The sequence below is a fragment of the Larimichthys crocea genome, chromosome XVII (genome assembly GCF_000972845.2).
Source record: "Larimichthys crocea isolate SSNF chromosome XVII, L_crocea_2.0, whole genome shotgun sequence".
Lineage (NCBI taxonomy): Eukaryota > Metazoa > Chordata > Actinopteri > Sciaenidae > Larimichthys > Larimichthys crocea.
In genome coordinates, this window is record NC_040027.1 from 11,973,949 (window position 1) to 11,989,668 (window position 15,720).

At 38.7% G+C, this 15,720-nt stretch overlaps 4 protein-coding genes and 1 pseudogene across 4 annotated transcripts in view; 1 reads left to right on the top strand and 4 right to left on the bottom strand.

The window, feature by feature from the left end:
• The window catches only part of LOC113747989 (serine/threonine-protein kinase PAK 2-like), a 937-nt pseudogene extending 217 nt beyond the window's left edge, over window positions 1-720 (bottom strand).
• The window catches only part of pak2b (p21 protein (Cdc42/Rac)-activated kinase 2b), a 9,663-nt gene extending 6,579 nt beyond the window's left edge, over window positions 1-3,084 (bottom strand). Inside the window, exon 1 of the mRNA XM_027290425.1 lies at window positions 2,782-3,084. The gene's annotated coding sequence lies outside the window, so the exon portion shown is untranslated. The remainder of the gene's footprint in view (window positions 1-2,781) is intronic.
• A 1,806-nt stretch (window positions 3,085-4,890) lies between these two features.
• Window positions 4,891-7,796, bottom strand: pigx (phosphatidylinositol glycan anchor biosynthesis, class X). The gene is made up of 6 exons (XM_010731043.3): window positions 7,627-7,796; window positions 6,362-6,443; window positions 6,150-6,285; window positions 5,838-6,051; window positions 5,628-5,728; window positions 4,891-5,524 (listed from the first exon to the last, which is right to left on the bottom strand). Exons 1-6 carry the CDS (start codon window positions 7,688-7,690, stop codon window positions 5,387-5,389), a joined length of 735 nt encoding a protein of 244 aa, XP_010729345.3. The 5' UTR covers window positions 7,691-7,796; the 3' UTR covers window positions 4,891-5,386.
• Window positions 7,797-8,014: 218 nt separating this feature from the next.
• cep19 (centrosomal protein 19) lies at window positions 8,015-10,267 on the top strand. The gene is made up of 2 exons (XM_027290649.1): window positions 8,015-8,312; window positions 9,231-10,267. Exons 1-2 carry the CDS (start codon window positions 8,183-8,185, stop codon window positions 9,575-9,577), a joined length of 477 nt encoding a protein of 158 aa, XP_027146450.1. The 5' UTR covers window positions 8,015-8,182; the 3' UTR covers window positions 9,578-10,267.
• Window positions 10,268-10,593: 326 nt separating this feature from the next.
• ing5a (inhibitor of growth family, member 5a) lies at window positions 10,594-15,344 on the bottom strand. The gene is made up of 8 exons (XM_019277657.2): window positions 14,836-15,344; window positions 13,111-13,182; window positions 12,813-12,979; window positions 12,614-12,725; window positions 12,430-12,529; window positions 12,136-12,271; window positions 11,979-12,040; window positions 10,594-11,876 (listed from the first exon to the last, which is right to left on the bottom strand). Exons 1-8 carry the CDS (start codon window positions 14,870-14,872, stop codon window positions 11,837-11,839), a joined length of 726 nt encoding a protein of 241 aa, XP_019133202.2. The 5' UTR covers window positions 14,873-15,344; the 3' UTR covers window positions 10,594-11,836.
• Between the last annotated feature and the right edge of the window lie 376 nt (window positions 15,345-15,720).

The window sequence follows — 15,720 nt, forward strand, 5'->3', positions numbered from 1 at the left end:
AAAAAGGTTATCGACTTGAAGACAAAGCATAATTTTAGGCAATAATTAACTTTAAATAAAAAGGTCAGTTTAACTTCTCACAAGAAGAGAGAAGCTGAGGTACTTCTGACGGCCTTTCCATTGATTCGTAAACTTGAGAATCGAGCAGCCACCTGCGGGTTTTTCTTCTGCTCTGACTTGGTGATGTTTTGAGGTCTGGAGTAGTCGGGCCCATTGCTCTGGCATACCTGTGCAAGACAAAAAAAATGAAAGGGTGTCAACGTGTGCAGACTGCAGATGTGATGTGGTGTGTGTTTTTCGGTCGAAGTGTCTCAAGAAAACAAACGGTGAGAATGAAACTCACAGTGAACTCCCCGTGCACCATCAAACCCTGACGTGATGGTGTGTTCAAAATCTGAAGGCGGCGGATCTCTGGTCGTTCTTTGTCTCTGTCTTCTTTCTTCTGCCGCCTGAAGAAACCAAAACATGGTTGAAATCACACAGTGACGACACAAAAAGTGTTCCTTACTGAAAAAAAAGTCATCATCGTGTCACCTTTTTCAGCCCCGGAGAAGATTGAGATGATCTTATTGCGAGGTTTCCTCTCCTCGGCACAGACGGCACGGTCCGAGCTGTGGTTGGCTGAGAGCGAGTCTTTGCCAGAGCCGGTACTAAAGATGGTGCTGCTCATCCTGACCGGAGGCGCGGGGGTTTATCCTCGGGGTCTCCGTTATCACACATCGCTATAGGTCGTCGGGAGCCTCACGGGGGTGGTTAAGAGGGGAGCTTCGGGGAGGGAGGGCGTAGCGGACGAGGATGGACAGGCGGCCGAGCGCTCACATCAACATGAGGCACGGGTGTGCTCATGCGCAGAGGAGGGGGAGGATGTGCCCGAAAGGTGACAGGAGAAGGAAGGAAAGGAAGCGCCAAGTGGTACCTGGAGGAGAATCAGAGCATGAACACACAATGATGAGGTTATAAATACAACAGACTAATAACGGGAACAATTAAAGCCTTGTTTTGAAGCTGAGGAGTATGTAGGACAGGGACGTCCAACGTCCAGCACGGGGGGGACAGAAGGCTTCGTTTTTAAATATATTATTTATGCCTGCTGGCATTGTCAGATATTGTACGGCTGGAAAAACAAATAACAAAACATTTGAACCATTTTTTTAAGTTTAATGTATTTCATACAGTTTATTCTGTGTTATCTGACTCCAGATGGTTTTTAATTTGTTCACACCTGTTTTGTTTCAAATCAATCAAATCAAATGTATTTTTTGTAAATAGCCCAAATTCACAAAGTACATTTGCCTCAGGCTTTAACATCTGTACAGGAGTGACACCCCTGTCCTTAGACCCCGTTTCGAGTGAGGAAAAACTGCCCCCATCTCAATCCAGACTGAAAATCCTCAAACAACTATTGTTATTGGAGAAAGTCACACAGCTGATAGCTACAGCTCTCTCAAGTATCTTAGACAGAAGGGAAGGTTTGATACCGGTCTGTGTTGGCTAAGAGCTCTGGTCTAGAGTGAGGTTTAATTACAGCTACCTTAAAGGACTGTGGTACAGTCCTGATAACACAGCAGATTCAGACAGGTTGACGGCTTAGCTGCAGAAATTATTAAAGTTTTTGATGAAGGTGATGGGAGAAAAACTAAATACATATCAGGTTTCAATAGTGTTACACAAACTGCTCATACAGTAACTCCCATCATCCAAATATTTCTTATTTCTATCAAATTATTTATTACTTTTTTATATAGGTTTTCTATCAGGTAACGATCTTCAGGATCACAGGTTTAATTTCAATACAGATCTGTCCATCTTCTATAATCAACAATACATTTTTATACTGAATAAAGACTGTTTTATATATATATATAAGATATATATATAATATATAAATCTATTTATTTTGGTGCTCCATCATCTCTTGACCCACATAGTGAACTTAAGTCTTGAGTCTCATGACCCCAGAGCATTTATACTAATATACTATAAGATATACGCTATTAGTATATTAGTATTAGTATATTAGTATTAGTATATTAGTATTAGTATTAGTATTTTAACCTGTTTTTAATGTATTCTTGTAATTTGATTTTACTTTTATGGTTCTTTTTGTTTGTTTCTGTTATTTGCTGTCTACTCTCATTTATTGTAAGGTGACAGAAAGTCGCCTATGTAATAAAATATTATTATTTTTATTTATTATTACTTCTTGGTTTATGTGCAAATAAAAACCCATGAAGGAGGATAAAGAGGGAGAGAGCAGAGACAGTTTCAGCTGTTAGAGAGACCACAGCTTATTTTAACCTCCTCTGAAAGCTTAGTGTTAGTCTGAGGAGCTTTTTTAAACAAACTTTCTCTTAATTCTGTTTCTTAAATCGAGTATAATAAATAAAAAGCAGCCAGGTGAGCGGGTCAAAGCGCTTCACACACAAATAAAAGGCTAACGCTTCATTGTTTTCATCTGGGATAAAACACACAAACACATCGACATCCAGCCTGTTGTTCACACACTCTTCTGTGTTTCTGTTTACTCTGTAAATCTTTAAAACCAGTCAACAACAACAACAACAACAACAACAACAACAGGTAGCGTGGCTAGCCTCGGCTAACTAACGTGAGCTAACGGGGGAGCTAACGCGGCTAGCACGGCCGAGCTAACGTGAATAAACTCAAACACACCGAGAGAGGCTGTGCAAGTTTTCTAAAGTATACTTTAAAAAAGAAAAGAAAGAAGAAGAAGGGGGCAGGCTTTAACGAGAAGGACGCCGGAGGAGAAGCGCGGCTCACCGGCAGTTAAACTTCCCGGAGGCTCCTCGACGGTCCGGGTGGAAGATTTGTAAAATCCGCTTTAGAAGAAGTTCATCTGTCACATGGAGGCCTCGCTGTACGCACCGCGTACTGATAACTTAAAAACACTGAGTGCAACTATTTACAAAGAGTCCTCTTCTCTTTTCTTTTCGTTTCTTTTCTTTCTTTTCTTTTCTTTCTATCTTTCTTTTTCGGCCCTTTGGATAATTCCGCTATGGCGAAGGGGGAAGCGGAACTACCGACCCAGCCCTTCACAGCCCGAGTCAGTGATGTTTCAGATGAATGGTGTGTGTGTGTGTGTGCGTGTGTGTGTGTGTGTGCACAGCACAGCACTGCAAACACACACATCTTAATTATTATTTAACTGCACATGTTAATAAGTTTGAGGTTTAAATATGCCGAAAAGTATTCTAGGTAATGTAGTTTAACACTTTGCTGAACAGATTTACTTTAATTCATAGATTCATTCTTTGGTCTGTGGCTGTAACAGTTTGAACTTCAAACTTAATCTAAGACTTCTATATTTATTTGTTTATTATATATTTTGTTGCTGGCTATTGAACCCATCTCTCTTAATGCCTGGTCAGAACTAAAACATGGTAAATAGACTGTACTTGTAGGGCCTTTCTAGTTTTTATAGTCTAGATAGATAGATAGATAGATAGATAGATAGATAGATAGATAGATAGATAGATAGATAGATAGATAGATAGATGAGAGACGACAACACCTAAAACAATAAAATACACATATAAGCCATGTCATCATCAGACATCAGAACAGTTTCTGTGATGAACACACAGATCTTAATTATTATTTAACTGCACATGTTAATAAGTTTGAGGTTTAAATATGCCGAAAAGTATTCTAGGTAATGTAGTTTAACACTTTGCTGAGCAGTTGAGATTTATTTTAATTCATAGATTAATTCTTTGGTCTGTGGCTGTAACAGTTTGAACTTTAAACTTAATCTAAGACTTCTATATTTATTTGTTTATTATATATTTTGTTGCTGGCTATTGAACCCATCTCTCTTAATGCCTGGTCAGAACTAAAAAAATGGTAAATGGACTGTACTTATAGGGCCTTTCTAGTTTTTCTAGTCTAGATAGATAGATAGATAGATAGATAGATAGATAGATAGATAGATAGATAGATAGATAGATAGATAGATAGATAGATAGATAGATAATATGTAATATGTAATATATCCTGCCTATATACAGAATATGTCGTATTGTAGCTCTATTTATTATTTCTATTCAAGATTATTTCTATTTTTACTTTTTTACATAGTTTTCTATCAAGTACTGATCTTCAGGATCACAGGTTAAATTTATATCCAGATCTGTCCATCTATCTATAATCAACAATAACATTTTTATATTGAATAAGGATTGGTTATAGACAGACAGACAGATAGATAGATAGATAGATAGACAGACAGACAGACAGACAGACAGACAGATAGATAGATAGATAGATAGATAGATAGATAGATAGATAGATAGATAGATAGATAGATAGATAGATAGATAGATAGATAGATAGATAGATAGATAGACAAAAGTGTTTATAGAAATACGAAAGAGCTAGAAATAGAGATAATAACAATTTGAATTAGATTGTTTGTTCGGAGGTTGTGCAAATTGAGTCATGACTTGTGGTGTGAAATGTTCAGAAAACAGAGCTACTGAGTGTGAAACTGTCTCTGCTATAACTGAGAGGCGTGAGTCTGTCTGTGGGTCTGAAAAATAATGCCACCTAACATGAACCACACACTTGATTGATTTGTCGTCAACCATTACATGTGGTATAAATTTTATTCAACACCCAACATCCAGTTCTTCTTTTAACTTCCTCTTTAGACAGCTTTAAGAAAAAAAAACACACATCCTATTCCATATGATACTGATAATAAGTTATTTATGTCATTATGTCACAATGATAAAGTTGTTCTCCTGAGATAACGACATAATATGAGCTATTGAGAAAATAAAAGGAAAGCCTAGTAGTAAGTTTTGACTGACAGACTGTGGTGTTACTGTTCTGCAGCTGACCATGAACACATAAAAAACATCCACAAACTTAAAATAAAGATTTTAATTGTACACATTTTATACACCGTTGATCTACATCAATATACATATTACGCTCAATCTATGTACTCTGCGATGTTCAGCTGCATTATACAGATTTTATAAAAGAAGTACAACTAGGCTGAATATCAGAGAGGTTGTTTTTTTGTAACCAGCCCTGTCTGTGATGCTGTGTTCATCTGTACGGTAGCTTTACAAGCCTGAAATCTTAATATCCAATCTGACATTTTTGTGTCATAAAACAAAAAAGCCAAACGTCATTATCAACACAACATGGAGAATTTCCCAGATGTTTGCAATTTATTATTTGTAGTCGTGATAAAAGACGTCCTAAGAAGATGATTAATGACCAAACATTCTTTAGTTAAGTGTTTCAAACTGAGTGAGGTGTCATCTTCCTGTATGCTTTGGCCAGTGTTCCACCAAGAACTGCGTTATTACGAACTCATGAGCTGCTCAAAACAAGATATGTTGACCATCACTGTTTAAACGAGTCGATGTTTCCACAAGTATTTGGACAGCGCCACGCAGGAGATCATCGTGACGAGAAGAGTTCCACCGCATACAGGCGTCACCAAAGACCCGTCACCGACTGGAAACTGCAAACCCACGGCGCCTTGCTCCTACACGAAGACATGTTATTTATTTATATAGATGTTTATTTTGAGTGATAAAAGAAAAAGGAATATTCAACCAGTATCATGAAAAGACATTTAGAGAACCAACCTGCTGATGTTGGAGTTTAACCCACGAACACGCGCTTGAATTGTCGGCAGTACAGGGAGCGTCCACCACAGCGTGAGGCTCAAAGATGCTGAGCTGCGTACCTAGATGGAAGGAAGAGATTTAGATTTAACTGATCTCTTAGATCAGTTAAATCTAAAATTGTTTGGTTGTTTCTGAGAAGAGACTATTGAATGAAGATGATACACTTACATTTTTCAGTCCGCAGCAGCAGCTCTGGAGCTTCTATGTCGACAGATGTAAATGTTTTCCCATCATAAGAAGGCTTGTGGTAGCGACCGTGTACGGGAATTGTCACTTTTAACAGTCTTGGAGTCGGTCCATCGACGGTGGGATACACATAGGTGACAAATCCTGAAGTCTTGTGAGCAGGCAGCTCTAGGTCTATGGCTGAATCTAGTAAGATCTTACAGAGGTGGATACACAAATGATTAAATTAATACATACACAGTGAAGGTGAATGTGGTTTATAATATTTATTTTTGGCAGAGTCAGTCTTCTTACCTGCCAATCACTTTCAACACTCAGGGATGCGAGTTGGTATGGGTCGAGATAAACACCTCTGGGCCATCTGTGAACCAGCAGAACTCTGACCCCACTGAGCACATCAGGGCTGAGCTCCACAGTGGTTACCGCCTCCCTAAAACACATCAGACATGACTCATTCATTCCTCTCAGAGTGAGCCTGGAAGACGGTCATCGTTCAGTGTCAGTACCTGTGAAATCCCTTCTTGTTGATCTCCACTGAAACTCGTGAGGACTCGAGCAACCGCTTCAGAAGACCACAATGGTTCTCATCTACAAGAATATGTAGGTTGTATTAACCAAGACCACAAGACAGAGCAGACTTTGCATTATATCTGTAATAATACATTTATGGCTGATTAGTAGTGTAGTGTAAGAGAGTCTTAAGTGGTTGGAAAGACCACTAATGAAGACTAGAATATCCTCACATCCACACCTGCCGTCACTCTTTATAATGACTCGTCTTCTGTGACAGCTGATATTTGGATATGAACATTAAGACGTAACTTGCACTGATGCATCTATACAAATCAATCAAGTGTGTAATTCATGTTAGGTGGCATTATTTTTCAGACCCACAGACAGACTCACGCCTCTCAGTTATAGCAGAGACAGTTTCACACTCAGTTTTCTGAACATTTCACACCACAAGTCATGATTCAATTTGCACAACCTCTGAACAAACAATCTGATTTAATTGTATATTGTTATTATCTCTATTTCTATCTATCTATCTATCTATCTATCTATCTATCTATCTATCTATCTATCTATCTATCTATAACCAGTCCTTATTCAATATAAAAATGTTATTGTTGATTATAGATAGATGGACAGATCTAGATGTAAATTAAACCTGTGATCCTGAATATCATTACTTAATTATATACAGTAAAATTAGGTTGTAGACAATGAATCGAGGTCACAACATGCTGAGATAAATAAAGATTATGCAGTAGGTTATAATACAGCATGAGTAGATTGTTTGATGATATTTACATTTTAAAAGAGCAAAAAACTAAAAGTGACCAGTGAGAATAATCATTTATAGTTTACAGATTATTGTACGGGTAATGTTCCTGACATTATGTGTCTGTATCTATCTAAGTACAGTCCATTTACCATTTTTTAGTTCTGACGAGGCATTAAAAGAGATGGGTTCAATAGCCAGCAACAAAATATAAAAATATAAATTAAATATAGAAGTCTTAGATTAAGTTTAAAGTTCAAACAGCACAGCTACAGACCAAAGAATGAATAATGAGTTTTTGTTATAGGCTCATTTATTTCCCACGCTATAGGACTGAACTTAACCCTTCATGTCACTTCTCTCTGTATGCATAATAACGCATAATAACACGTAATAACACAAGAGGCTGTTTTCTACCAAAATAAAAGCTCTGCTGACACGCGGAGCTGTTCAGTGCTAGTTAACAGGTTTAACAACATATCTTACCATTTCCGGTGAAACAATGACACGTCGATAAACAAGCCAACACAGAAAACAGAACAAAATACATGAAAATGGTAATATCAGCTACAACAAGCTGTTTCACAGCCTGTTTGTTCAATTTATCGAACTACAAACAAACACCCGGCGCTGTTTCAAATGTTTACGGAAGAGCATCTTTGAAGGACCCTTTTGTAGTTTTTAATTGAAGGTAAGCTGTAATGGTGCCTGACTAGAAATAAAATAAGGCACTGTGGGGAAAAGTTAAAGGAATCGATGTATATATAAAAAAATAACGCGCAGACAAATATTGAAATACATATTACAATATTATCGATAATCGCCATGTTTTTAGGGTTTTTAAAATATTTACGGTAAATATAAGCAGGCTTCGACGAGGACAGAGTGTAACACAAACTGACGCCTAACCGTTTGTAGTCCGTTGGTCTGATCTCTGAACAAACTGTGTGAATTATTATAGTTATGTACAGTTATAGATCATTATTATACTTTATTATGTTTTAGTATCATACCGCTGAACTCTCGGTGCAGGAGGTTGAAGATGAGTTTCGAAGCGAAGCGGTGCGGAGTGCAGTTCAGTCCTCCGTCTGTAGTTTTAATCTACGAACACAAAGAGACCAAAGCGGTGCGAAAGAGAGTCATACCTGTGCGAAACTTCTCCAAATACTCAGGTGAGACGAGACAGATATTTACCTACACGACTTAATTTACTCAATTACTATTTGACAGTTGGTTTGTGGTGACTGGAGGTGGAGAACTGCATGTTTTATAGATGGATAGGTCACTGTCACTGGCTCTGATGATGCTGCTGCAGAGAAGATTGCATCTGCACACATTAAATGAGCTGAGCCTCCTCACAAAGTCTGCTCTGCCCCTTCCTGTAAACAGCCTCAGTGTTGCATCTCAGGTCTGGGACAATCATAATCAGAAATACTTTATTAATCCCCACAGGGAAATTGTTGTTTTTGTTACAGCAGCTCCCAAACTGTAAGTGAGATAGTAAGTAATAGCAAGAAAACAAAACTTGAACACTATACACCTATACAATATCCTATTTTAACACTATATACACACACAGTTAAATAAAACCAGTAACAGTGAATTATGCAATATGTAAATCTAAAACCTTATAAAGAATTTAGTCTGAGACTGTACAGAGAATACACACTGATTGTTTAAAGTGCAGTATGCATGTGTGGAAGATTTCACTTATGTATTGCACAAGCAAGTTCGATAGCTAGTGCACTTGGAGTGTGTGATGTTTGAGCGAGGAGTTGTAGAGACTGATGCTCACAGGTAGGAAAGACTTCTTGTGTCTCTCTGTGGAGCATCTGGCTGAAGGTGCTCCTGAGTCTGTCCAGCACCTCATGGAGTGGGTGGGAGTCATTGTCCAGTATTGTCCAGAGTATGTGCCACTAAAGCAGCTCATGTACACAAGGTGGATAAGAAATTACTCACAAGTAAGAGTCATGAAGTCATGCTGGTGTTCAAGAGTCTGACAGCTGTGTTTAAGGCCCTCACAGTCTCATGCAGGAGGTGAGAGGAGTTGTTAATGACGTCCCTCTCCTCTCCTCTCCTCTCCTCTCCAGACTACAGCACGGCTGCTGAAAGGCTGAAGAACAATCCCCGGCACAGAGACTACCTGGAGGGGGTGTCCCAGAGCCAGCTGGAGAAGCTTCACATCATCCTGCGAGATCACATGCAGGGCTTCAGCTTGGAGCACAGCCTGGCTTCATTCCGCCTGGACCCCGACGAAGACCTGAACAAACTGGACGACGAGGAGCTGGCTCGCAAGAAGGGTCAGATGGACGAAGTGTTCGAGAAGAACCGGAAGCGCAAAGATGATCCGGACTTTGTTTACGACCTGGAAATGGATTTCACCAAGAGCACCCAGGAGAAGTGCAGCTGGGATGACGAGTCTGATGACGGATTTTAAAACTCTGTAGATTAGAGATCACATGACGTGCAGTGCTGTTCAATCTGAAGTCATGCAGAGATGCTGATCATCTCTTTTAGGAAGCATCTTCTTGCACAGCAGTAAACTATCTACACACTTGATTAGGTACACTTCTTAAACTAATGTTAACACTCTTGCAGTATATTTATGAAGTTGAATGTTTGGTTTTTGGGCAGCCATGGTTATAGCAGTGTTGTACTACATTTATATCAATACAGGAAGAGTAAATATTATAAACACTACCCAGTATAACACAATACAGTTCAACAGCAAAGCAAGCTCTAACAGTCAACATAATAACCTTCATGAAAGTAACTGCAGCTGTCGTACTAGACTTCATTTGTTTCGGTTAGTTGTACGTAATAACTTCATGCTTCAGTGGTCCTGGCAACAGCTACAACAGCTACAGTGTCTAACCAGAATACAAACAGAAGAGCAACTATAGAAACTGCAGGAAGACATCACAGTACACAACAACTACAGCAGGTATCAGGTTTGGCATTTCACTGGAAACACCAGCGACACAGTATTTACCCATAATGGTAACCTAACTAGTCTTAAGACCTCTGCACCTGAAATCACAGCTGAAAAAACCCTCCAGTAAAGTGGAAGCTGAACATTTGTGGCACTGAAAAAGCCCAAAAAAAAAAAAAAAAAGTGACCTCTTAATATTCAATATTACAGATAATCTGCATCATCCACACACCTGACCGTCACAAGTCTTCATTGATAAGTTTAGACTTATCACTAAGAAAATAAAACCATTCAACAGCAAGTTTTTAAATTGTAAAGTAACCGGACCATTCTTCTAGAAATAAAAAAGACACTGGTTAGTGTAATTTGTTTAGTGTCACAAACTAAATATTACTACAACTAATGGGGAGCAGATTCCTAATTAAACATGGTTAGACACCACCGGAGGGTAAACGGGAAAACTTGTAAACCAGGGAACTCTGTCGTCATTTCAACGTGCAATGAATGACATAATACACGAGTGATAGTGAATATTTATTTGTTATAAAATACTGAAATTTACAAAATACAAAGACTTTGGCTCTTTTATTTGTGGCTTACACCTAAAACGAGTGATATTCACAGTTGAATACGAAAGAAGAGGCGAAAAATCCTATTAAATAAAACTGTGTGAGTGTACACCAAGAAGTACGCAATACAACAAATATATCTTTGGAAAATAAGTGTCCACAAAATATTGTTTCATATCATACAAAACATATATACATATATATGCACATACATACACATATATATGTATATACACACACACATATATGTATATATACACACATATATATGTATATATACACACATATATATACATACATATATGTGTGTATATATATATATATTTATATTTATTTTCATATGGTTTGAAGTGATGCACTATGGCAGAGTTTTAAATGAGATGTCATAAAACCAAGCCTGCAGTATCAAACCTCTTTAGGGGAAATCTTCAAAGTGCTTAAATACCTCATTCAACTGACGAGAGACACTGACTGACCACGATACATTCAAAGATGTCGCCTTTTTTTTTTTTTTTGGAAATCAATACATGAATTTACATTGCTTTGCTCATTTGGTTTAAGCTAATCAAAACACAATTATTATTATTTTTTTTTTTACACTGGCATCAATTGCAGTCGTTCACGCAGTGCTGATATATTCCCTAAGGAGGTAGGTAACTGAAAATGTGACACGTAATTCCTTTCACCACCAAAGTTCGGTAAGGATTCAGGTGTTTTTAAATTTGTAAATTCTCAGCAGGCTGTTAATTTGTTTAAAAAATAGATCTTTATAAAATTGCCATTTCAAGTATGCTAAAGCCACAGTCCAGGATTTCTGAGCACGTTAGTAATAACAATATATACACTCTGTGATTTAAAGGACTTTCTGATTGGTAAATAATTTGTGCAACTCCACTACCCAGACTAATTTACCCAAATAATATACACGTGAGTTCATCATTTTAGAGCGATTAGACAAAGACTGGAGTCTTCAATCCAACGATGCAGGCACAGTGACGTCCGTGGAGGGGTCTAATGGGGCCACAACTGTAGCTATACTCTGGATTAGGCCTTTAAAATAGCTGTATGACCCACCATTTCTATGGAGGGTTATAGGGACTGAAATATATACACACTGTATATTACACTATTAAACTACACCAAAATACATACATTATTAGTTCAGTACTTCTGAACGTAAAAAAAATCAAAAAAATCATTTCTTCTTCTTGTCTTGGGTGCACCTCGGACAAAACCTGAGAGATTTGAGAGAGTGGAGGAAGAAAAAAAGACGTTAAAACTCAACTTTTATGAGCAATTCTAGGTTCACATGCTCCGGACTGACTCAAAGTTCTTACCATTTCCCTTTGGGTTTTGTGGCGAGATCAACACAAGCAAAGTGGAACCACTCAATCGGACACTAAAGGAAGAAAAACAGCGTCAGTATTGAGGATCTCTAGTTGAGACGGGCAGTCAAACAAGTTGCGATGGTGAAGAAACGCTGTGAAAACCTACGTCTGGGTTATCGCATCCAATCATCTCTCCGTATGACACCTGGTGGCACAGGCAGTAGGTGGGCTCGTTGGGATCGACTGGCATGTCCAAGACGTCTGACGGCTGCATGGGCAGGAGAGCGTCGCTCAAGTCTGGGCTAGAAGTCCAACAGAACACACAGACGATTAGTGTTAAACATGATTATACAACAAAGGATGACATCACCCCTCCTCATCACTAAAATATTTAACATGTAAATAAATATTTGTAGGTGCACACCTTTATTAACAAGGTACCGTGGCCTGACAAACATACCTGTTTTTAATCTTTTTCTTTCGAGGAGAATCTTCATCAGAACCTTTCCTTCCTCTTCCTCTGGATGCACGCTTCTCCCTCAGCCCCCGCGACTCACTCTCTGAGGAAAATATTCACATTTATAGACGTGGATCGATTTGTTTCGTGTCTTAACAATGAAAAGCCTTTGAGTTACCTAACTTACTTTTCACTCCTCTTCCCTCGGTACTTTCGTAGCCGCTCACTTCCAGTTTCTCCTTCAGCTCGTTCTCGAACCGAGCCAGATCTGCATCCAGTCTGCGGATGTGTTTGTCCACCTGCAGCACAAAAGATTTAATGGAGATTAAACAGGAATATACTTTACAAAAAATATTTAGTGCAAACCAAATGAGAACTGAACTGACCATTTCATATGTCTGCATTGCGAGCTGGACTTTGTCATCGCTGAACTCTTTGCACTTGCTGTAGGCATTCTGGATCTTCTGCAGATGTTCCACTCTCTGCTCTGAGGCCAAGTTCTTCACAGTTGCAATGTACTCCTCAGCCAGTTTGTCGATCTCTCCTTTCTTTTCTGCAAAAACAACAACGATTATTACAGTGCTGGAAAACCAGAATTGACGGCACAATACTTGTTCAGTTATTGTAGCTAACAGATATACTCTCATAACAGATATAATAACCTTTAAGAGGTTAAATGATCACCTTCAGTCCTGTTGTCCAGGTCCCGCATCAGAGTAAAGTTTCTCTGCAGCTCACATGGTAAGTTTTCAATACCTGGAGAGGAGAGTGACACATGAGATATTCCACTTATTCATCCACTCAAGTAAAATTTAACTTGTGTCCACAGTGTTGTAACTATATCGTGTCTGGATACTGGATCTTTTAAAACCTATAATAATCATTCCTTTGACAATAACAATAAATCAAATAAGTGTGATGTCAATACTGCAGCTCTTGGAGCTATTAAACCTCTTAGATATTTTTTTCTCGCTGTATGGCTCAACAGACTCTTTTTTAAATATGTGACTGCTATTATTTTTCTAATATTACTTTATTATATTTGTGAAGTGACACTGGGTGTCCTGAAAGGCGCTTTGGGAAATAACATTATTATTATTATTATTATTATTATTATTAAAACCATGAAGAAAAACAAATAAAACGATTAGGGCAGCTTTAACACAAACCAATGAAGGGAGAATATTAATAAATTAATTAGCTATCAATCCGTTATAAGAAATATTTTACAGAAATTATATAAATTGATAAATACTTTATTGATCCAGAGAGAAATTTAAGCATCCAGCAGCGGCATGAAACACAGTAAGTAACACATACATTAAAATTAGATACACTGAATTTAAATGAACCCTGTGCAAAGATACAAAGAGAAAACAATATAAAATATATTACAGAAATAAAAAAAAGAGCTAGAAGGAGAGATGAAAATCAGACAACTAAATCAGAAATACTTTATTAATCCCAGCAGGGAAATTGTTTTATTACAACAGCTCCCAAACGATAAGTGAGATAGTAAGTATATACACATGTATAAATAACAGTTAAATTAAACCCGTAACAGTAAAATAAAAGTAACAGTGAACTATGCAATATGTAAATCTAAAACCTTATAAAGAATTTAGTCTTTGAGAGACTGTACAGAGAATAGACAGTGAAATGAAGCTGTAGAAAATGAACAGAGTGCAAACTGGATCATTATTTGTGGTGCAAAATTTCCAGAAAACAGTGAAATTATTGACAAATTAAACACATTAAAACTTAATATTATGTCTATTTATATAGCACTTTTAAAGTATTTAAAGAACACAGTTTGTTGCCAGTGTCTTTAACCATTATTTACATCATAATAAATATAAATACACCGTGATAAGTGTTAATATTTATCTCAGTCTCCGTGACATGACGTGACGCACTTCAAACACCCCGCCCTGCCTCGGTACGTAACCGGTTACGGGAAACGCGTTTACCGACAACAGGTTGCAAATGCACGGTGTCTGCTTTGCTGAGGGCAAACACACAAACTTAAACATTCAAAAAGTTTCAGAAAGCTTTGAGAGGATAACATTTAAAAAACAACCGAGGCTAGCTGCTAACTCCAACAGGAAACGGACTACCCGCCACAGACAGACAGCTGACTGTTTATTATAAGTACTTATATTAATCTACAGGCGGAGTTTGACACCACAGACACAGTTTGTTTAACTTTATTCCACCGAAATCTCGAATCGTGATGCTAATCGGTTAGCCGCAGAGCTAGTGACATGAGAGCTAACCTAGCCGCGATGCTATCTGTCAGTCAAGCCCGCCAAGCGGAGAAAAAGTCTCAAACACGGTCAAACCGAACCCGAAACGAGCCCGACACGTCCAAAACGCCGGCGCTCACCCGGTGTGTCCGTGTGTACTCACTGTCAAGGTAATGCTCCAGGTAGATCGCCGTCGCCATGTCCGTTTAGCCGCTTAGCTCCTCGCGCTGTGAACGTTAGCGCTCCAACGGTTGTTGGCCGGAGTGGGGTTTGTTTTATGATCCCGCGTTGACCGTCGGTCAGTCCTCGATTTTTTTTTTTGTTGTTACCCTGTTGTGTGTAAAAGGTTTCTCTGCGGGCGGTGATGAAACGACGCCCGCTTCCCTCCAGCAGCAAACATTAACTCCGCACAGGATACAACTTTTCTGCTTGTGTGAGTTTGTGTGTGTGTGTGTGTGTGACTCGCATGCGCAGCAGCAGATAAGCGGGCACGACTTAACGACTTAACCCCGCTTAGAAAACAACCAGTTTCACCCCCGGGATAATATAAATCCAAAAAGAGGAGGCTGTTAGGCTACACTGCAAATCTTCTGAAACAATTATTTAATAGCTGAGATATTTTTTTTTAGACATGTGCAAGCCCCGCACATGTGAGCGTGCTGTGGGAGGGAGGGGGAGGGAGAGGGAGGGTACACGAACGAGCGCGCCCTCGCTCGCTGCTGTTTGCCAGCACGGTCAGTCAGCTGATGGGTGACGTCATCCAAAACAAACGTCCCCCCCCCCTCCCTCCCTGCAAAGAGAGGCGAACGTTAGCGAAGATGCTCGGGCGGGCGGGGCTTAACGGTCAAACGATCAACGGCTGTCTCCACTAGTGATGATGTGTCGATCGTGAACGAGCGGGTTTTAGAGATCCGGCTCTTTTTTTTTTCTTTTCTTTTTTTTAAAAAGTGAACGATGATGGGAGCCGGTTTCAGTACGTGAAGCCATTGAGTGATAGTAAAAAAAATAAATATATAAAATAAATAAATACACTTTTCTCAGACAGGCA